General features: G+C 49.9%; 3 protein-coding genes across 3 annotated transcripts; 1 reads left to right on the top strand and 2 right to left on the bottom strand.

Moving 5' to 3' along the window:
* Positions 1 to 1,499: 1,499 nt before the first annotated feature.
* Positions 1,500 to 2,783, bottom strand: LDX57_002427 (uncharacterized protein; the record flags this gene model as incomplete). Its single annotated transcript, XM_046084078.1, has 1 exon — positions 1,500 to 2,783. The coding sequence occupies one exon, from the start codon at positions 2,781 to 2,783 to the stop codon at positions 1,500 to 1,502; it is 1,284 nt and encodes a 427-aa protein (XP_045940041.1).
* A 12,647-nt stretch (positions 2,784 to 15,430) lies between these two features.
* Positions 15,431 to 16,210, top strand: LDX57_002426 (histone deacetylase complex subunit SAP30 Sin3-binding domain-containing protein; the record flags this gene model as incomplete). The annotated part of the gene is made up of 2 exons (XM_046084077.1): positions 15,431 to 15,643; positions 15,746 to 16,210. The coding sequence occupies 2 exons, from the start codon at positions 15,431 to 15,433 to the stop codon at positions 16,208 to 16,210; spliced, it is 678 nt and encodes a 225-aa protein (XP_045940040.1).
* A 1,605-nt stretch (positions 16,211 to 17,815) lies between these two features.
* bro1 (putative signal transduction protein BroA) lies at positions 17,816 to 20,958 on the bottom strand (the record flags this gene model as incomplete). The annotated part of the gene is made up of 3 exons (XM_046084076.1): positions 17,816 to 18,955; positions 19,010 to 20,603; positions 20,681 to 20,958. The coding sequence occupies 3 exons, from the start codon at positions 20,956 to 20,958 to the stop codon at positions 17,816 to 17,818; spliced, it is 3,012 nt and encodes a 1,003-aa protein (XP_045940039.1).
* Between the last annotated feature and the right edge of the window lie 483 nt (positions 20,959 to 21,441).

The following is a 21,441-nucleotide window of genomic DNA, read 5'->3' as shown; positions in this document are numbered from 1 at the left end:
GTTCCGCGGGGGACGAGCTAGAAGCACGGAGAAGCAACCTGTCTGCTAATCGATCCGTATAAAGCAAAAAAGTTCCGTACGAATCCTGTGCCCAGATACTTAGCCAGGGAGCGGCGAGTAAGGAGGACAAGCCTGGGGCCATGGGTTTCCTACCAAGTCACTATTTCCCCAATGGCGGGGAAAAGTAGCGCCAAGTTGGAAAACACCAAGGAAAGAAAGGCATCTCATCTCTTTACCTTGATAATGATGATCGTTATTGATCAGAATAAACAAACAGCGTCAGATATACGAATATACAGACACCGTCAGGATGCCCGGCTAAGGCAGGACGAGAGGAAGCATCTGAAGCATCATGGCTTGCTTGAGGAGGAGCTGAGCTGAGCTGAGCTGGAAAGAGGGGAAAGGGGGAAGTTTTGGCGGCCAACAAAGATGGGAAGATGGCCGATTAAATTAAAAGCCCTCCGAGCGAACAAGAACCAGTCGGCCTAAAGGTGAGGCATCTGGGAAGCAAACACTGGTTGTTTCTTTTCGTTTCTTTTCTTAATTTTTTTTTTTTCTTTTAATAATTTCGGGTTTCGAGTAATTCCTGTTCTGTTTGTGTGTTGATTTAGGTAGCCTGCTTCATAAGGTATCTTCTTACCGTACCGTACCATACGGGCGGCATACCGCTTCGAGCCATCCAGTGCTGCCAGATCTTTCAGGCACCCATTTCCCGTCCTCTGATCGGAGACACGGGGATTCTACTTGCCTGGCGATCGAGATAACAAAGCTACCATCTTCGTGCATTCTTCCCTCGAGAGTGACCACACTGTAGATCATTCCGAGTCCGTGACCGTGTCATGCGACCTCGGGAACCGGATTCTCATCCGCGTGAACGACTGACTACACCTGATAGATGTAGATATGCACAGGATCACTGGGCATTCCAACGTCATCTACTCCGTACAAGTCACGAGATACTACTAGGTCCGATATCAGAAATTGATAATCAAAACTCGTCTTTATTTTTGTATAGGCCCGCCTGTCCTGTTAAAGGTCCGAATCTAAAGAAACTATGGGACATGAATAGAATAGAAAGTGTTGGGAGACACGATGCGAATCGTATTATTGAGGCCGCAGCCGTAGAGAGGAGAACAGAGTAAGAAAAGAAAAAGGCTGAATAGCAGGTTCTGATTGAAAACGGTACAGTCAAGAAGGTAAATGTTTCAAGAAGGAACAAGTGATGGGAGAATGTAGTGATATAAATAAAGAAAAAGGCGAAGTGAAGGCAGAGTATGAGTATAGAAGTATGAAAACCAACGAAATCCCATCCGTCTATCGGTAAAGACGCCGCGCAAAAATGTATGAACTTGAAAATAAAACCAATCACCCGACACCAAGGATGCCCATAAACCACACTGTAAATGCACAAGTCTATTCGTTTCGTAGCGCGTATAATTTTGTTGTTTTGGAATCCACTTTTTTTTTACACTGGAAAAAGCTGGAATAGAGGAATCCAACTAGAAGCGATCCGTCAGATCTCCTCCGGACACGGAATTGTTGGTCGACGAGGAAACGGAAGAGAACCCGGTTGGGGCGTTCAGCATGTCCTGAACGGCCACTTTGGGAACCTGGGGCACGGGAAGTTTGCGCTGCGTTCCATCAGGTTTCGACATGATATCGCTGATGCTCGGACCGTTGTGACCCTGACCGGGGCTGTAGTAGTTGGGACCTTCCGGCTGCGGCTCCATAGGAGCCAACGCAGGAGTGTGGTGGAGCGACAGATGGCGAATCGACGGCAAGTGTAGCTCGCTGGTGCCAAGAGGCCTCAACCGCGGAGAATGCGCGGGAGTTGCCAGGGGGGTGTGATCGGGAGTAGGAGAAAGAGAGTCATGAGAGAAAGTAGGCGAAGAGGGGGCAGTCGAGTTGGGAGAGTTGGGTCTCGAGCGTTTAACGCGATGCGAGTAGCCATCGTCTTCCTCGTGCGAATGCGAACGGCTCATGCTGTGCGAGATTGCGTAGGCAGAAAGCGAAGGCAATCGGCCACTGCCGCCGTGATGGCGAGAGCCGAAAATAGGGGTGCGCGGTCCGGCTTGAAAGTTGAACGTCTCGTCGCGCTCGACCTGGGACGCGGCCGTGGCCAGAAGGTTGATGTCCATTCCAGACGAGGCCCGGTCGGTATTGCGAGAGTAAGGTCCCAGATTCGAGCGCATGTGAACGGCATAGTTGGAGAAAGAGTGAGGGGGGGAGATGTCAGGAGAGCCGACCTGCGAAACAGGGGCAGATCGAGTCATGGGTTTACTCGGAGGGGGCATCATTGAGCCCGCATTGGTGACCATGGCATTGTCCTGTCCGGCGGCGGCGGCGGCAGCAGCGGCCAAGTGCTGGGCCTTGTTACTCCGTCGGGAGTTGGGGTTGTTGTGGATTCGCGAGTGGCGAGTGAGCTCGTCGGAACGACTGAAGCGCTTGGTGCAGCCAGGGAACTGGCACGCGTGCGGTTTCTCACCCGTGTGGGTTCGAATGTGTCGGGTCTGATGCTCCAGACGGTGGAAAGCACGATCGCAGAGGGGACACTTGTAGGGTCGGGGGAGATCCTGGCGCACTTCCTCCGTGGCGGGACGAGCGCCCTTCATGAGAGGAGGTAATAGGCTCACAGACGAGGCCATGGCTGGATTGGACTGGGTACTCGAGGGAGTAGAGGGGGCTTTAGAACTGTCTACAGGGGTGGAAGGGGCGGAGACAGTTGTGTTGTTCTGAGGGTTCAGTAGATTAGAAAAATCCACTGAAGCGGCCGGGGGCGGCATGTGAAGCTCCTCCTAAATCAACTCCGTGGGGGTAGGCCAAAGTGGGACAGAGTCGGGAGTTGAAGGAATTGCACGTTCAGAACGAATGCAAGGCCGAGGCGAAGTAGGATTCGTCGCGACAGGGAGCTAAATCGGCAAAGTCGATCAACGCCCTAAGCTTGAATGCTTGGCAGGATGATAGGGTGTCACCGCAGGGATGGTCGGAGACTTCGCAATGAGATCGAAAGCGAGGTTGCGATAGCGGATTGCACGCAAGCTAATGGAGCTGGAAGCGACAAGGGGGTCTTTCCAACGCAGGAAAGGTGTGGGATGTAGTAGGGTGTACAGCAGCCGATGGCGGGAAGAAAGCCGGAATGATAGGTATGGCGAGCCAAGAAGGGCGAAGTTGAACAAAGGAACTTGAGATGGGATGAGAGATGAAATCTGGAGAAGACGATCTGGGGGAGAAGGAGAAATAAGAAAGGAGAGTCGGGAAGAAGTGGAATGAGGAATGGAGGGGAATAAAAGAAACGGAGCTCGGGAGAGGGGAGGAAGAAGAAAGAGTGCTAGGGGAGGGGGGTTTATCGGAATCGGCGAAGAGAAGGGAGGGAAGGAAAAAAGGAAATGGAAAAAAAAAAATTGAAAGAAAAAAAAAAAAAAAAAAAAAAACGAAAATTGAAAAATGAAAATGGAAGGGGGAAAAAAAAACCTAAGTACGATGTGTGGGGAGGAATATCGGGGGGGCAAAAAGAAAAGAGAAAAAAAGAAAAAAGAAAAGAAAGGCAAAGAAAAAGAAAAAAGAACGTGCTCAACTCAGATCGGCTGGAGATTCTCCCAGGCCGATTTTCAGTGGAGAGAAATTCCCTTTCTTTTCTGCCTTGGAACTTCTTTGTACTCTTCTAAGAGGTTGATATGTATCTTTTTATTTTTATCTTCCTAGTGAAGCAAGTCAGAGTGAAATCCTCCTTATTTGCTGCCTACGGAGTACTCTTGGGGGGGAAGGGCTTCGGTCGTTCGTTCTTTTTGGGACACGCAGGGTGTTTACGGAGTACGGCGACACAAGGGTAAAAAAAAAAAGAAAAAAAAAATAGAGCCACTACGGAGCAACTACTGAGTCCTGACTGACCGGGAGGGATAAAAAAGAAAGAAAAAAAAAAAAACGAAAAAGAAATGTGGGGCAGACTAAAATCGATAGGGATTACGGAGTAGAAACTGGAACTGCAGAAGTGGCTGTGTGGTCTGGAGAAGTGCGTGTCCCGTTCGACGTTCTGGTACGATACTCCGGAGTATGGCGTGTGTCAAGGACTCCGGACTGGTAAGTGGTAATAACCATACCTAACGAAGCTCCCGTTCTAAAGCTCCGAACCGGCTATCGCGGATGATCTGGAGAATGCGCCTCGATAGGCGACCAGGCAAACATGGAGAAGTACGACGCCGGATGGATTACGTGATGATGGGTGTTTTTGATTTTGGGGGAAGCCAAAAATGAAAGAAAAGAAAGAAGACGTCCCATCCATGTGACGACGACAGTGTAAAGAATTCCAGGAAAGCGACGAGGGAAAATAAAGGAGGGTGGCCCCGGAGAACGGGGGTTGAATGAATGATGATAACATCTTCGGCAGTGATGATGATGAAATGAGATGATGACGACCCCCTTACCCTTTGTTTGTAATTTGCGGGTTTAATTTATCTTATTTTAGTTTTATTTATTTTTTTGCTTTTCCCCAACATCCAACATAACTCCGGAATTGTCTGGGGCAAGGAGCCGGGGAAAGGCAGATTGTTCGACAGAACATCAAGGACTTCAAAGACCGTCGGTCTCGACCAGTTGATCGACCGGTCATCAGTCGATGGTTGTACACTGCGAGAGCCCAGGACAAGGAACTGGTTATCGAATGAACGAAGACGAGTCCCCCGGTGTGACACGGATTGCGTCGATCATAGGGTGAGTCGACGCAGGGCAAAGCAAAGCAGCGCAGTTGCGACGAAAGTCATACGATGGGCGAGATCCAATACTTCATCATTCATCATCGGTCGAGAATGTCCGATGAGGCTGTTGCCGCAAACCACTGGCTGGCCTGGAGTCCACGAAAATAACCCGGGATGGGACCCAGAGTCTACAATTTTAAGCCTTTGAATAACAGTATGTAGATACTAGAATCAGCCCTGACGGTGAATCAATAATGAGTCACACACTTTTTGTTTCTCGTAGCTCCCGAGATAGTATCAAACAGGCTTTATGAAGATCCAAGGTACTGCATCAACTTCTTCAGAATTCGCTCTTCCTTTGTTCGTGCCGAGGCATCCCGCATCGGGCAATGTTCATGCCGGCAGAACAGAACGGAAAGACATTCCTTTTCCTTCCGGACCCCAGCTCACGATGATTTCAGTCAGTTAGTCTGACTGATGATTGATTCCTGTGGCAACTGGCCAGTCTTAAGGCAGTCAGCTCTAATTAACCGGCCAAGTCAATTTTTACCTTCGATGTGACAAATATCGATCCACTGCTAATAACCGTTACTAAAGGTCCTCAACCGAAGGAACCAAGGACCCTGCCGCCGACAAACCCTGGCGTTGGTGCACCCCCTCCAAGAACGCCCTGCATTGTTTCATCTGGACCAGGCACCTGGAGAGGACAAAGATTATCACTGCAGACTACTCCGAAATGGCCATAATAATCGCAAGCGATGCCAATTCATGGTACGCCGTCGACAGAATTGAATAAATAAAATCAAACAAAATCGTGTTATCAAGGGGGAAAATCAGGAAACGAACTCCGCAAATCCCCAGATCCACATCCCTACTAATGCATTACCCGGAATGATTTACCCCCAGAAAATACATGAGCTCGCTGGTTTTGCGTAATTGTGCTGCATTCCAAAAGACCAGCGAGTAGAGGATCCCCAGTCGAGAATCGTGATAGACCGTGTCTTTTTTTGGTTTTCTATTTTCTTTTTTTTCTTCTTCTTGGGGAAGTCCGGAGTAACTTGATCGAATTCCTGATAAACTCGGGGGGGAGAGGAGGATAACGAAAGATACGGACGGAGATACAGGGCTCGGCAAAGCCCAGCCAGCCAGCCCCAAGGAAATATGTCATATTATTGATTTGTATGGAGGGCCGCCACGAATCCTCATCCAGGGTGACATTTCCCCATATGTTACGTGATGGCACTGCACCTTCGCTTTGCTATTAATATTAGCGGTTAGCTATTAGCTATCAGGTGTCATGGATCGCGGTAATGACGAATCTAGCCGGTTCTGAAGGGAGTTTTAAACTTCCTGGTTGGCCGGCGGTATGCAAGGGTTGAATAGTCGATGGTTATCCCCAGAAGTGAACGCAATTGGGATCACGTATTTTCTAAATATAATAAAAATTGAATGATATTGTGGGACAAATGAAAGAGAGAAAGAGACTAGACTGCGTGTCACGGATTCAGGTAGATGGAAAACATATGCACACTGCCGTCTTGACTGACTTTTTAGTGGTAGATCCCAGATAACCCCGAGAGACCGCGCTGGGTGGGGGAGTCCGTAAAATCCGTAGTCATTGGTGAACAGCCTCGTATAAGCAGGAAGCCCGTCATCGGACGGAGGGGGCTGCTGATAGCAGATTCCTACGATCACGATTTTAATTTGGCCGTGCCTTTTGCCAATGTGCATGGCTCATTTTCCAGGGCCAGGTGTGTAACGGATAGACCGGGGGGAGTGACTCCAGTCCTGTGTCCACCTCCAAACGCCTCTTGAAAAAAAAAAAAGAAACAATAAAAATAAATCAGACTTGGTTGACGTTATCTCATAACATGATAAAACCCCAGGGGGATGGAGGCGTCCCCACTTCGCGGACCGAGTACGTGATATCGTGGCGGCTCGCCCTGCCCTGATAGGATAAATTCACCTGTCCGGTCGCTGCGATCAGCAGATGTCGCATTGTGACCTTGGCCTTTGGGCGGTTAGTAGTTCGCGCGACCCCCCTTCTAGCCCCGTCGGCGTGAATGAGGGCGATGATGGCGTAGGATGAAGGGGTCCCAGGAAAATTGAAGGAGGGGTGGAAACAGGGAAGAGCAGCTAATGAGATCCGCCAGATAAGACATTCAAAAGTACTGTACAGCCTGCCTACTCTGTCCAGAGGTACATGCGGACGCAGCTTTTTGTGTCATTCCATCTTACCCAGTAGGGTAATGATGGCTGAGGGTTGCACTGTGAGCAGTGAACATATGATCACCATCTCTCCAAGTATGCAAAGTAAAAAAAGATTCCAATCCGTATTGTATGGAGTTACTGGCAGCTGGTGCCGGTACCGATTGCCGAGATATCGCCATGACTTCCTCACTAGTCGAACCCCCAAGACTGGAGTTAGCGGGAAAAATGGGGAACACAAGTCTGGAGTTGGCACGCAGGTACCAGTGCCCAAGTACGTAAGCGGTACGACCTGCTTCCCAGAATAAGACCGAGTCTACGCCGTATGAAGTATGTACTGCGCTCTGCCCTGGGGTTTCAGGCTAAAACATGCCCGCTGCCAGCTAGACACACCGTAGTTACCACCGTGGCAGGTCTTCATTAGGCGCCGACGGAGGGCTTTGCTCCTGACTAAAGTGCAGGGGGTCAGTGATCAGTTGTCAGTTGTCACGATTAACTGTGATAATTACTTGAAGTAACAAGATTCCTGCGAGCACGCATCGTCAGGGCAAATCCTGTCACGCCCCCCCTAGAGGGACGGAAGAATCCAACCCGAGGGGATCGACTCACCTATTGGCATTAGTTATAACATTAGACATAACACAATCCTAATAGTCATAGGAATCGTCCCGGAATACTCATTATCAAATGCCTTGAGAAAAATTTCTCTCATCTTACTTCTATTACGTGAAGAGCGGGATTTCTTTTGCGGCATTAACCGTTGCCAACATTGATGGACTGTAGATGGTTAGAAGAGGATTGGACTCATGATGGGCATCGCTGGTATCTATTTTTGATTTCATTTTTTTTTCTTCTTCCTGGTCAATTCTAGTCCCTTCATCTTGTCCCCCTTCTTTCCCGCCAGCCCCCTCCAAGCCTGCGACTGTCAGAAAGAAGGGCGGTACGGGGTAGATTGGGGGGTTGATGACCGAAGATCTTCCCCACGATGATCACAGTGATCTACACTCCGATTTAGCAAGTCCACCAGGCAGGCGCATCTTCAATTTGCATCCTAACCCGGTCTCGTCTCCGGTTGCAGGCAAGTCTGCTATTCCCATTCTGTCGGAGATCACCCCGTTACTACACCGTACGTTTCTCGGGCGACAACATCGCAACGTCCCTCTTCTGTGCGCTGCTAGCCGCCGAAGAGTAGGGAAGCTGAAGAATGGGGATTGAGGGCGCAACGCAGTAAACTTTTTGGTAACTTGGTTGCTTTCCCGGTCGATGATCGCCCACCCGCCAAGCCCCTCTGGAAGCCGTTTATCCGTAGTTATCTCGTTGATCACGAAAGTCATGGATGTGTTCTTCTCCCTGCCGAATCAACCCCACCTTGAGATAATGAAATCCCCAGCTTTGACTAATATCATATTTCATGATTTATCGATCCAGTCAACCCCCGGGATCAGTCCATGGAAAATTCTGTTGCGCACACCCATGGCAGAAATATTTCCCATTTCGATACGGAGGACTCGCGCACATCATTTTAGCGCCTTCCTCTGCCTCTTTTCTTCTTTTTCTTGTTTTCTAGGGATTTCCCCACTCCGGTAAATAGAGACCTTGCAATACGACCAGGCTCCAGGGTCCGACATCGCCGGTGCTTCAGTCCAATGCGGATCGAGAGATAAAAAAGAAAAGAAGAAAATAATCATCCAATGACACGGCTTCGCATCCAAGATAGGGCTATCTGTACGCAGAGGCTGATCATGTCGAGACCAATCGACAAGCATCTAGGTCATGCATCGAAGAGGAGAAGAGCGATCATGAGTGATGGTGTTGTCTGATTTCTCCAGTGTGGGGTAATGCCAGGCGGATGGTGTCAGACAATTGACACCGTACGCATGCGCTCCTGCCCGTTTCTTCTTTTTTTCTTATTTCGATTTTCTTTTACGTTTCCTTGTGAAGATAGTGCGTTTCGATTTTTCCACCTCGAGGTAACTACAGAGGTGTGATCTCAGCGCATGAGCATGGATGACCAAGTTGATGTGCACTCTTGCGACAGAGTTTGTAACCATGTCATAACGTGGTATTGGTAATCTTTTCCCAGGGTGAAGTTGCTCTTGCCTGTCCGTCTCTTTATATTCACTCCTTGTCCCCCCGTCCCATCTCGCTGCAACCGTGTCGGTGGTAGCCAGGGTAATGCGGTTACACAGGTCTCCAGAAGCCAGTCATGGAAGAACCGCCGGGTCCGCGACGGTGCAGTGCAGACTGTTACTAAGGATGGGCCTTGTACCACACATCCTGGGGCTGAAGCAACAGTGCGTTACAACTATTTTCTGGGGGAACAGTTGTACCCCAAACTTCCAGTGTACGGTGTCATGACGTGCTCGGGGAAGGAATGTTGACAATGCGACGCGGCCACTGAGAGCCTGTTTCCGTCTCGAGGCCCCCATCGAACGCCAAATCCGTCGTCAATTGCGTTGCCTTGCTGACCTAACCACGACGCATCAATACGATCTTCACCTGCGCCTCAGCTGGGAATTGGACACCCAAGAGTCTTGGTGGATGGACCAAATTGGCCGTTCAAGAAATATCAACATTCCTGACGCTTGGCAGGTCTATGCGGGGACGGAATCTGGGGAAGGTTTTTCGTCGGAGCTCATGATAAGAGGCAATTCTCCATAATCGACTTTTCATATCCAGTCAGAGGAGACCCCCCCTCGTTCAAGAGCTCTCGAAGCACGAGCTACTAGGACAGGGGACCGAGGAAAGGGTTTTTGGAGTAAAATGCACCGGGGAATGCTTATCCATTGGGCAGGGGTCATCCCACGGAGTAACCTCGTGTTGCCCCGTCACGGGTACGGGGAAGCGGTATGCTTACCGATGACAATACGTCGAACTCGGTATCGCATCCGACCACGACTCGGTCGGTGTTAACGACACGCACTCGGGCGACTCCCCACAAGGCGCCAAGGCCAGCGATCGGAGGATCCACAAACTTCTGGAACAGGCCGTCTGGACCAATAATATACCAGGAACCGTACCACGCTGATATCACTGATTCACAGGCTTCACAGCCGCCGCCCCCAGGTTATGCGGGGCCGCGCTTCCGGAATCCGGACGCTTTAATTAGCTGATAGCCTGATGAGCTCACTTTGCGATTTGAATTCCTGGGAGCGCCCAGTCCGGCCAAGCGGGTGACTCGTTATTGGTGGAATTCGGGAGGATTGGCTTCCTATCAGCTACGGACTTTTTCTCGATTCGAGCTGTTCAGGCTAAGATGGAGATAGATGATAACCCTCTATCTGGGGAGGAGGGGTGGACAAACCCGGAGTAATTCAGGGGAGAACGGATTGTACATGACTAGTTAGGAGTTACGGTGTAAGTCTGAAGGTCACCCCAAAGGTCCTTCGGTACCTTACTCGGTAGGTGCTAGAGGCAGCGTTGAATATTACCTCGCAGGTAAATCCGGATTATGGCATGAGGTGACTCTAACATGAAACCACGGGACTGTGCGACCGATCCGGAGTAATGGCCCCGAAGTTCTTCCTTGACCCTCATGCCATATGTTATATCATATCATCTTATGCCTGGGTCTAAAGGGACTATCCGGGGTTACCAGATCATATCATATTATCCTATGTAATATGCGGACTCGTCTAGAATGCGTACAGAGTACAGAGTACCGAGTGGTAAGGTAGTATAGGCTGTTTATCTATGATTGCCATTGAACAATCCCAAAGAATAAGATACCAGATACCACCGGCCCGGTCGAGTCTGTACTCCGGAGTAACAAACTCAGCTCGAAGCGGAGCACCCTATCCGCATTTCCGTCCAGAGATAAACAAAAAAAAATATTCGATTTTCCATCTGGGGGGAGGGGGGAACTGGAGAAAAGAACCAGACGTGAGGGGCTTGGCGCCACGGTCGCTGGCTGCCTTCCTTTGTGCTGGCCGATGACACGTCGCCTTTAGTCTTGTTTATAGTATTTTTATTTTTACGGATTTTCTGATTTTTTTTTTTTTTTTCCTAGGGGGAAGGTTCGGCGAAAATACCACCCCTCCTCTCTCTTTTTCCTATTCATTCTCTGAGCTTCTCTCCCCGCGGTCTGCTCTTAACCCTCGCTGCCTACTACCCCGACGATAGGTAGGTAGCTATCTCACGCCTATCACGATCATCACTGAAGATTTTCACCATATTAAAGTTTAACAACCTTGGATCGGTCGACTCGGGAAGACGCCCCTCCCCCCAATCCCCGGTAGGTCCCCTCGAATTGAATCCATTATGGACGATTCTGTCCTCTCTATCGTCAATTCCCAACACACCGTTCCTTTTCACGTACATTAGCAACATTGTAAGCTTGGGGTTGTGGACAAGGGTTATGTGTGCTGTATGCAACTGGGCGTCTAGTGAGGTACTAGTGCTTTGTTAGAGGAGCTCTATGGGGGGGGGGGTCTTGGGGAAATAGAATATGGAGATGGATGGATGGGGGGGGTATGTTTTTAACCCCCTGAGCTAGCTAACTCGGGTGGTTGATACTAGATAGTAGATACGTAAGTACGGAGCAAAGCAGAACGGGTCTACACTAAAGGCCTATACATAGATAGTTTGATATCGCACCTACCACGGGCTTCACCGTGTGGTTGTCGGACTGTGCTGTTAGAGGTAAAGTCAAGCAGTAACTTCAGATAGTGTACGGAGTACGGATAGTTAGTTGGACTGTCGCAATTAATTTATCATTAGCTAGTAGCTGACCCTTCCTCTTCAGCTCCCCTTTTTGGATTTAATTTACCCCTCCCTTTTTTGATTGTCCGTTGTCGTTTCCCCTGGTTTTCTGCTTTCTTGATTCTTTCCCCTGTTGAACTTGGACGGAGACTAGTTGTTAGTTGGTTTGGACGAACGAGTACGAATAGTTTGTAGTATGATAAGTACCTAGGTATCCGACTATCCGGAGTATGTCCAATGGCCATGGTCTATCGTCAACTGGGGTAGTATTTCTTACCTACATAGTATGCTGGACCTGGTAGAGTACTCCTTACAAGGAGAGTTTTTCCAACTAACCACAATGTTATCCGTACTCCGTAGTCACGATGTCCATAATCATGCATACTCCGCAGCTTGTGATCGTGATAACCACCGTACATATACCCCTTCACATGCCCCGATCACCACCCCCCGAGACCCGAGAAAGTTAAGATCGACACCGAGCAACCAGACTGTTTATTTTCCTTTGTTTTATTCTATTTCATGGAACGGACTCCGATGGTTATCTTCATGTTCCGAATTTTGATATTCCGTTGAGCAAGATACCGAGGTAGTTTTATTATCACTTTTTTGGGGGGTGTCTAATGTCTATTGTAGGTTAGCATTCTGTGTATTTATTTTTCAGTACATAATACTCCGTACAGAGTACTTTTATGGAGTACGGGGTACGAATATGCCATCATCACTTGTCGCCCCTGACCGCCACCGACGACAATAATACTAATAAATAACGAACCCGCCAAATGAAAAGGCGGGGCTAAGGGGAGAGAAAAAAAAGTAATAATGCCAAGTGGACGTGTCGGACCTCCAAGATGGGGATGGGGTTGGAGCCTTGGAGGGCAGACCGGCAGAGAGAGAGGGGGGCGGCGCAGTGAGAGACAGAGACAGAGAGAGAGGGCGAAAAAAAAAAATTAGCAAGGACCCGTAATCATACATGTGCGGAAGATGGCCGGATTGCGTCATGGTAATGATTTGCAGCTAATCCAGGAGTCGAGACATGGGCCTGCCTTAGTGGCGCGCACTGCCGTGTTTCTAGATGACAATCTCCCGCGTCGCGGAGGTGATTACTGGATCTGTTGGAGGGGGTGGGTGAAAGGTATAAATTTTTACTCTATATAGATACCTATAGTTAATACAGGGTGGAAATATTTCTGAAGGAAAGAAAGGCGGACAAAGTACCATGGATGGAGTGATCGAAAGTGTAGCGTTCCCCGTGATTATAAATCTGGTCGGTAGATAAGCATTGAATTTTGGCGCATGATTCCGGGGGTGTCAAAACGGCGTCGCCCAAGAGGGAAACAAAAAAAAAAAAAAAAATCCGTCGGTCCAGAACTCGACGAACAAAAGCCGGAGGGGAACCGTCTGCAGGAGTGATGCGGTGGTCGGATGATTTCGGGAGAAAGCCGGACATTCATTCCCCCCCCTTTCTGACTAGTGTCTTAGTCTATCAGGGCGGATTGCGGAGAAAGGATAGGCTCAGAAAAGAAATTTCTTAGCTAACACTTCACGGGCTTCCCCCGTAGAAACCGTCCCCCCTCCCCCAAAGGGTTCCTCGGTGAAGATTTTTCCCTCTTTCTCAGGTCTTTCATACTGGTTTGGATGGTTTTTGTTGGGTGCTTCAAACCCTTCATTACCTGATTTCTCCTGCTCAGGTTTTTCTCGCGCTAACCATAGGAGTCCCGTCCTCCGTCCGTAGCCTTACTCCGTACTCGTAGACCGTAGTCCGCGGGCTGAGGCAATTTCTTTCCCTTGACCCTCGACCCTCGGCATCTCCGACCCGAGTTCTCTCCATTTCCCCCTCTGCCGAGTGTGTCCCGAATCCCGTGGTGGTCTGAGGCCGCCGTGACTGGACCAGAGCGTACGGAGGAGGCACATGCACGGACGAGAGATTCCACTGGCTTACTGTTTTAGGTAATCATGTAACTATTTGTCCATCGTCGTGACCGATTAGGCCATTCATGGTTTGTACCCCGTCCAGTCCCTTTTCCTTTTTCAACGGGGTAGGATTGGTAGACCCGTGCAAATTCTTTTCGACCTTTACGCCTTACGGACTATAGCCTAGTCTTCATGTAACTACTGTCTGTAGTTGTACGAATAAGCCAGCCATCCTGGCCCTGCCCTGCCTGTTGGAGATTAAAGTTTCCCTGCAGGGCTGCACGGCTTGTGTTTTTTTCCTTCTCTATCTCTTCTGACTCGCCTTCGTTCAACTTCCGTAGCCTCGACGTTCACCAATTGCCCCCAACAACGAAGATAGCGGTGAGCGAATCGTATCCATTCTGAGTCACCAGAACAGAAAGGGGAGAAGAATTTTTCCAACAAATCCAGTCCAAGAGTATTGTGTGCCCAATGCCCCAGTTGAAACAATTTCCCTTCTCTCTGTCTAGTGTCTACGGCAGCCTCATCTGGGGGCCTGTACCTCTTGGGGCGGGCTTACACATACTGAATATGAGTTGGGCTTGTATACCGCCAGACAGGCAGATACCCCGTACAGTCAGGAAGAGTTATCTGTCAGAAGAGGCAATCAGCCACATACCCCATCCATGCATTGATTTTGAGACAATCGTCGTAAGCCATCTGTACCCTGTCTGGGCCTGTTTGTTACTGCATCAGAATTCATAAGCGAGGCGCCCTGAAGAGGGTCTCTCTCCCCAACAAATATTAATAGTAGACATCCTCTATCCGTCCAACGTCAGGTGGCTTTTTTTTTCTGTCTTGGCCCGCCCTATTATTGTTCCCCACAAACAAACGCTGTTTCCGATCGTTTGCTCCGGAATACGGAGACTCGATTCTAGCCCTAACCCGTATGTCTCGAGTGACATGTTTGACAGCTGACGTAAGCGGGTTGGGCTGGTGCTGAGTCTTCAGGCAGGAGACAGGGCGAGTTCTAGATGTATCCTGGGATGTTATGGTTGCTTTCCTGGGCGTTTACGTGTTTGGGGTGTGTTTCGTGATCTGGCTGCTTGGTATTGGAGGCGTTGTGGTTGAGTTGGGGTTTCATCCCCGTTTGTTGTCTAGATGTGACAGGCGTTGTCTGATATTCTATTTCGAGGTGACTCGAGGACCAAGGTTGCATTATATTGCATATCGCTTGATATGAGGGAAAGACTTGCGGTGTATGCATGATATTGCAGACTTATGAGACATTCATCATTATACGGTGGGTTCTGCCTACATTGTGTCAACGTCTGGTGGGATGTCCGGCTCTATAGTTCTCATAGGATAATTGATACGGCACTTGGCTATGGTCTTGCTTGTGTCAATGCGACGGGCAATTTGAGTCCCAGGTCGCATGAATAGGGCCAATTATCTTGTCGGCCATTGCTCGATCAGCACTCCTGCATGGCGCAGGTATATAGTTTGAACCAGCCATTGAGTTGGTAGATTACAATGGTTCACATCGTTTAACCTAAGACTAGAAGACCCTCTAAATTACCCCAATGATATATAGAGAGTCTACCATAGACCAATCTCATCAGATACAGAATCAGGAGATGAATGTTGCCATGTCTACTTCTATCGTCACTCGGCAATATTACCTAACGCGGCAAATGATGTCGCGCGCCTCCGATATTTCTGCCGCGTCTGCCCGCCTCATGACGGCGCCCCAACTTCTTCATTTTCATGCTTTTTTTTCATTGTCTACCATGAAACGCACCGCTGATACCTGCTCTCCATTGACAATTGCCTTCGGATTTTCAAGTTGACATTCTTTTACTTGTTCGGGCCACTCCGAGGCCCGGTCAATATACTCTCCCCTCTTTTTGTCATCATTCGTTTCGCTATAGCACATCATGGCTCCCCCGCGGCAGCGCACGACTGCCATTCAGGATGACTCTCGCTCTGAAGGCTCCAGTACGACTCGAGAGCACAAGACGACGACGGCGAAAGGCCGCAAAGGCAATACCTCGTTAGCAGCGACCTCCGTTTCGGTGCGCGAGACTAAGACCACTGTGAATGTCACCAGCGCCCCCGCTAATGGTGACCAACACGACAGTCAGCCCAAAGTAAGTGCCAATGTGAGATCTACACGCCTTTGAATTCGCTGTCTTCTTCTTTCGCGAGATTACGATGACCGGGTTGCTGACCTCTTGGCCTTGGTCATTCAGATGCATTGGCCCGAGATGCCCCTCGAGATCCTTCATTCCTACCGGCATGCTTACAAACTCTCCTCCCCGAGCGCTTTCAACAGCGAATACTCCCGCCTTCTACTTTCCAAAGGCATTGGCCTCCGATCGCCGACATCTATTGCTGCCCAGCGTGCCCATTCGTCTAATTCCGACAAGGATCCGAAAACGAACGGGTCCCACGGTACCAAGAAGACTCTGCAGCCCGGCACCGACGGCCCCAATGGCACCTCCGCGAAACCGTTGACTGGTCACCGACTCGATAGAAAGAACGCGTTGAACCAGATCTGCAGTCAGGATCGCGTGAGCAAGAATCAGCTTGCGGTGACTGTTCGCAAACATTTCAACAGTGCCGGGCTAGCGGAGCAAGAGGCAATCGCTCGGTTCTTGTACAAAGTCCGCGAGGAGGGCCGAGGTCGACATTTCCGTCTGAGGTTTCAGCCTTGACATTTATATTTTTACACTTTCTCTCCTTCTCGCTGTCCTTGCTTCTGGGATCTTTATTTCGCAAGAGACATCTGCTGGATGACCAAGTGCATTCGCTTATTTCTAACGGAGTTTCATGCATTTGCATAGGTGACTTTTTGGTACTTGATGGATGCGCGACTCAACCACTTTTGCCAGTGACCTTGTCTTGGTTGCTTCACACACGCACTCTCTCTTCTTTTCTTTCCTTCATTCAAGCACTCTCCCCTTTGTCATGATACCCATTGGTGTTGGTTTGATTTACCTTGCTGCTTCTGTCTATCTCCTTGTTTCTTATTTCCTGTATTCTCATCCGGATAAGTTCGCATGTCACCATATCCAGACATCATTGTTTGGCGACCTACGTACCTACTCGAAATAATCTCGCGCCCCCGGAAGACCTCCTAGCTACTTATGCTTCCTTTATACAACCATGTCTTGAGCGTTGAAGTTAAAAATGATGTTGAAGACTTATAAACAATGGACGGGCGATTTTCCTATCTCTATTTCTATCTCTTTTTTCCCCATTTGTACTATACACATTGGAACCCGGAGCGTCTTGCCAGTCCTATAACACTGCCTCTACTATGACGGATACGTTTCCTGCTACTAATTCCATAACTAGATTCTTTGCTTTTTTATTTTCATACTGTTTCTCCTGCCCTTGTGTATATACATACATACATACAATTCAACCTAGATTTAGTTGATATTGACCTTGTTTGCTCAATCCTATATCTGCTACACACCGTCATGATGTACATACTTGTACTTGCACTCCTCACTTACATCTATAGGTATGACGTAACCGCACTCCGGGTGTCTTTTCCACCGCTCAACGACTTCATAAGAAGTGAGTGGAATTGAAACCATCCGAAAGGGATGACCAAAACGATTGTATCTAGCTATTATTATATCTTCTTTCGTTTTCAGCATGAAGGAAGGATATTATAACCAGTTTTTGATTCAATATTACTTGTTGTTCGTATCCGGAGTATTCACTTCGTTCAGTTAGTCTGGGTTCAAATTTGATTCTGGACTGGACTGGATTGGATGTAACTGGAACGTTGTTGATTGATCGATGCGTATGCGTGAAGACATCGTTCATATTGATTGGTGGTGGGATTGTCTGTGAAGTCACAACAGGGGTTCTCTGACTAGGAAGAGAAAGAGTGGAAGATGAAAGCGGTGCTAGATCGAAGATTCGCTTGGTATAGATGGTAGATACATATAGAGATGAACAGGATGCGGAAGGAAACGTAAAGATAAAGGTAAATAGCGATAGTAATAAAAACTCGATAAAAACCTTAACGTATACTCTGCAAGACCAAAAACGGGATAAAGAAAGATCATAAAGCTAAAGCACGACGAACCAACAAAGATAGGCCAACGATTAACCAGATAATCAGAAATCCAGAGGACCGAGAACAGGCAACAGCAGGAGATAATAAATAGAGTTGAAGAAAGGTAATAACGAGTCAACGCCGGAATGCAAAGAACCCCTCAGATCCATAAGCGTAAAGTCTATCATACTTCATTTTCACAACCGCCCGCTTTTACATTGGTTCATGATAATGATAAGAGGAATTATTTCCATGCGTTCAGACCAGCCCAGGGATCACCGGATCCGGTTCCCGGTTGGCCTTGAGTCTGCGAGGACTGCGACTGGGCTTTGTGATGCTGACTCGAACTGTAGGCTCTGCTTTGGGCGTATCCACCCGGACCGGAAGGAAATGGACCGGACGATGGCGGGTACGAGGTCTGCTGGGGACGTGGAGGCGGTGGAGGCGGAACGTACCCCTGAGGCACAAACTGCGACGGGGTCGTCGAGGGCGTAGGGCCGTTGAAACTACCGAACGGGACGGGCGTCGACGAGTAGACTTGTTGATTGGGCGGAGGCGAGGCCGACGGAGGGAAAGGGTATGCCATCGGGTTGTAGCCTTCCGAGAGGGGTGCAGCCGCTCCCTGCTGGAATGACTGTCCCGGCACGTAGGGCATGCCGCCGGACGAGGTCATGTATTGCCCGTAAGGCGCCGGCGAATGGGAGAGAGGTGCTCCGTGTGGCTTTCCAGTGGGCGGATAATGCGGCGACATCTTCGGGGACGAAATGCCGGGGCCTGGATATCCAGGGGTTTGAACGGGCGGCGGAGGGGATTTCACCTTGGATGGAACCTTGGACGGCGCGGTTGATGAGCCGGAGGAAGCGGACGATGGTTTGGGTTCGGTGGAAAGGCGCTCCATCAGCTGTCGCAGCTTCTCGCGCTCGCGGTCCTCCTGTTCAGATACACCGCTCGCCTTGTCACGCTCAATCTGTCCCAGAAGCTGAGCGCCTTCTGAGCGCCGGTTGTTGATAAAGGTCTCGACGTTCTTCTTGAGACTGTCCACGGTCTCGGCCATCTCTGTATAGAAGGTTTGCGCTTGAACAACTCCCGACCGCAGGCCGTTGAAGGCATCGTATACTTTCTTGTATCGCGCCATGACGGTGTTCCGTTGGCGCGTGATGCTCTCGTACTTCGACTGCTCGGCCCGAACTCGTTTATCCTGTAGCAGATCGCCGTAAATCTTGGTGAGTTCCTTCATAAGTGAGGACTGCTTGTGGTTGGCCTGGAGCAGCCGGTTTTGGTGAGGGCGGAACTTCTCCAACTCGGCCTCGAAAAGCTGGCTCTCTTGTCCGGTAATGGACTTTTTGTTCAAAATCAAAACATTGGAGATGTCATCGTTGTGAACCTGACATGCGGTTAGCCTTCATGCAAGTGTATAACCTCTGCAAGAAGCACTTACCTTATCCTTCAGGTCCTTCAGAACCTGAGACCTTTCTCGTTTGACGAGATTCAGCTTCTTCAGAATGGATTCCACTCGGGCAATCTGGTCTGCCACCGACAGGCTACTCTCATCGTAGACATCATCTAACAGGCTTCCCTCGGCGGTCGCAGAGTACGGGCTCCCGTGTCCGTTCTTCTTGCCATGCTTGGAGCCCGCCTTGATCATCGCCCGCTGGAAGAGCACGTCGGCCTCGTCGGTTTCTCCGGCAGACCGCATTTCGTCGAAGTCCGACTCGTACTGCCGCAAGGTGGACAGAAGCTGAGCGTCACTCGCACTGGCTTCATTGACGGTATCACGGTAGGAACGAACGTCCCCTCGAAGGGTGGTGTTGAGACGGGCACTAGGCTGCTGACTCCAGTCCGCTCCGTATTTAGAGCGCATCTTTTCACATACGCTTTCTTCCAAGTCGAGCTGCTTCGAGCACTGATCCAACTGCGCGAGAACATCCGTCTTGCGATCCTGCAAATTGTCGAACGCTTTGGTGAACGACGAATGGCCGGCGAGCTCTGAGCACCACTGCCGAAACTCCTCGTCGACGGTCATTTCCTGGTCCATCCCACCCTTCAGAATGTTCAAGCTGCCGGGTAGTTTCAAGTAGTCCAGACTGGCGGCCATTTCTCCATTAGCAGTCTCGACTCGTTCCGTCTCCGCTCGGATCAATTTCGCCTTCTCCTCGTCGTAGAGACTAGCCGTCTCGGTGACAGACATTGGGACGAGCTTTTGGAAGATATCCGGTCCGATGATGCGCTGAATGTCTTGACCTTGATAGAGTTCACTGACCGGAATAGCTTTAGCCGCGGGCAACTTGGCAACGGCGGACAACCCCGCCTCATTCGGAACTGGCTGGTGGTAGATGAAATCGTTGTCTTTGATAAACGTATTGAGAGTCGCCTGCACATTAGCCAGCTGATGCTTGATGATGTCCATCAGGGTTGGACCGGTCTCGGAGCTCAAGTTGGAAGTCGGAGGAACGGACGAGGGGAAAGACTTGGCCCATCCCACAGCCGCTGTCGAGTTCTTCTCTGCCAACTGAAGTCGTGCGATGGCTACTCCGTGAGAATTGGCCTCGCTGTCCGCGATAGCCTGATAGTAGGAAGCGACCGAGGCCATGTGCGTCGCCTTCGCCTGAGTAACAATCAACCAGACCTTTTCAAAAACGCCTTTAGCATGTTCCTGTATGCCTTCGGCCGCCTGGGAGTATAAGTACGCCGCCTGCCCGGCCAGCTTGGCCAGGAAACCGGCCTTCTTGAGATCTGCCACTTGCTTCTCGAGGAATACCTCTTGTCCCTGGGCGAGCGAGATATTGATCAGGGTCTTGACGGTTTCTCGATTCAGGTCGGTGGACGGGGCATGAAGGAAGTTCTCGTTGATGTAGGTAAACATTCCGGCGGCTGCTTGGAAGGAGTGATATGCGGTCTTCAGACCGGTATCCTCCGCGCGATTCTGGTTGGCGGCATGGCAGGAGAGCACGGCGGAGATGTTGAAAATGATCGAGGCTTTCTCAAAGGCAAGCGAGTATTGCGAGGTCGACTTGTGAGTGAAGGCATCGTACCTAATCACCAAAGCCACACATCAGCGAACCGTATCCCCAACGCGAAGAAGTCTAGACTGGAAGAGAAAGGCACCCACCAGGTGAACGAAATTTTGATGTGGTTCTCGTCCACGGGAAACCTTAGATCCAAGAGCTCCAGCTGTCCGTAATACCGATAGAGCAGGTCGCGCCCCGTCGCGCTATCCTTCCCCGCCCCTCTCATGTCCTGGCGCAAACGGTTGAGAGTCGCGCATTCCTGAGCATAGCGTTCGGGATCTTCACCGTAACTCTGACGGATGTAATCCTTAAGTGGGCGGATCCAATCGATTTCGTTGGTCTGCTTGAGCGGACACGAGATCATAGGCGACTGAACCATCTTGTAGGTCGTGGGGGGTTACCAGGAGCGGGAAGCTCCCATCCACAGAGGCGGGAAAGAACGGAGATCGACAGGATAGCGAGTGAGCGGGTATCTCAATAATCCAAATCGGAGTCTCAGACCGACAGGGTGTATGGCTATGCGGCGTGAGAACGGAGGGGAAGTGAGAGGGATGATCGGGGACGGAGAGCTGTGGGGTAAGTAAGTTGGGCGGATTCGCAGGGAAAAAGGCGCCAGTCGATAGGCGGATGAGTTCCGGGCGATGACGACCGAGAGTGGAGACGCTCTTTTAGTGAGATGAAACAACAATCTCGAGGCTGAAGGATTCCCGACCGAGAGGTGTGTGATGGCGTGAAGAAGTGAAGGTGTGAAGATGGGAGGGGGAAGAAGTTGTTCCTGAGAGGAAGAGAGGAAGGAGAAGGTAGGGCGGTCGATGGGCCTTCTTTTCCTGGCGCCAACAATTCAGCACCGCCTGGCCAGTAG

Source organism: Aspergillus melleus, assembly GCF_016097325.1.
Source record: "Aspergillus melleus strain CBS 546.65 chromosome Unknown contig1, whole genome shotgun sequence".
NCBI classification, from domain to species: domain Eukaryota; kingdom Fungi; phylum Ascomycota; class Eurotiomycetes; order Eurotiales; family Aspergillaceae; genus Aspergillus; species Aspergillus melleus.
The sequence above is the reverse complement of the archived record's forward strand: the minus strand, read 5'-3'. Positions and strand labels throughout refer to the sequence as shown.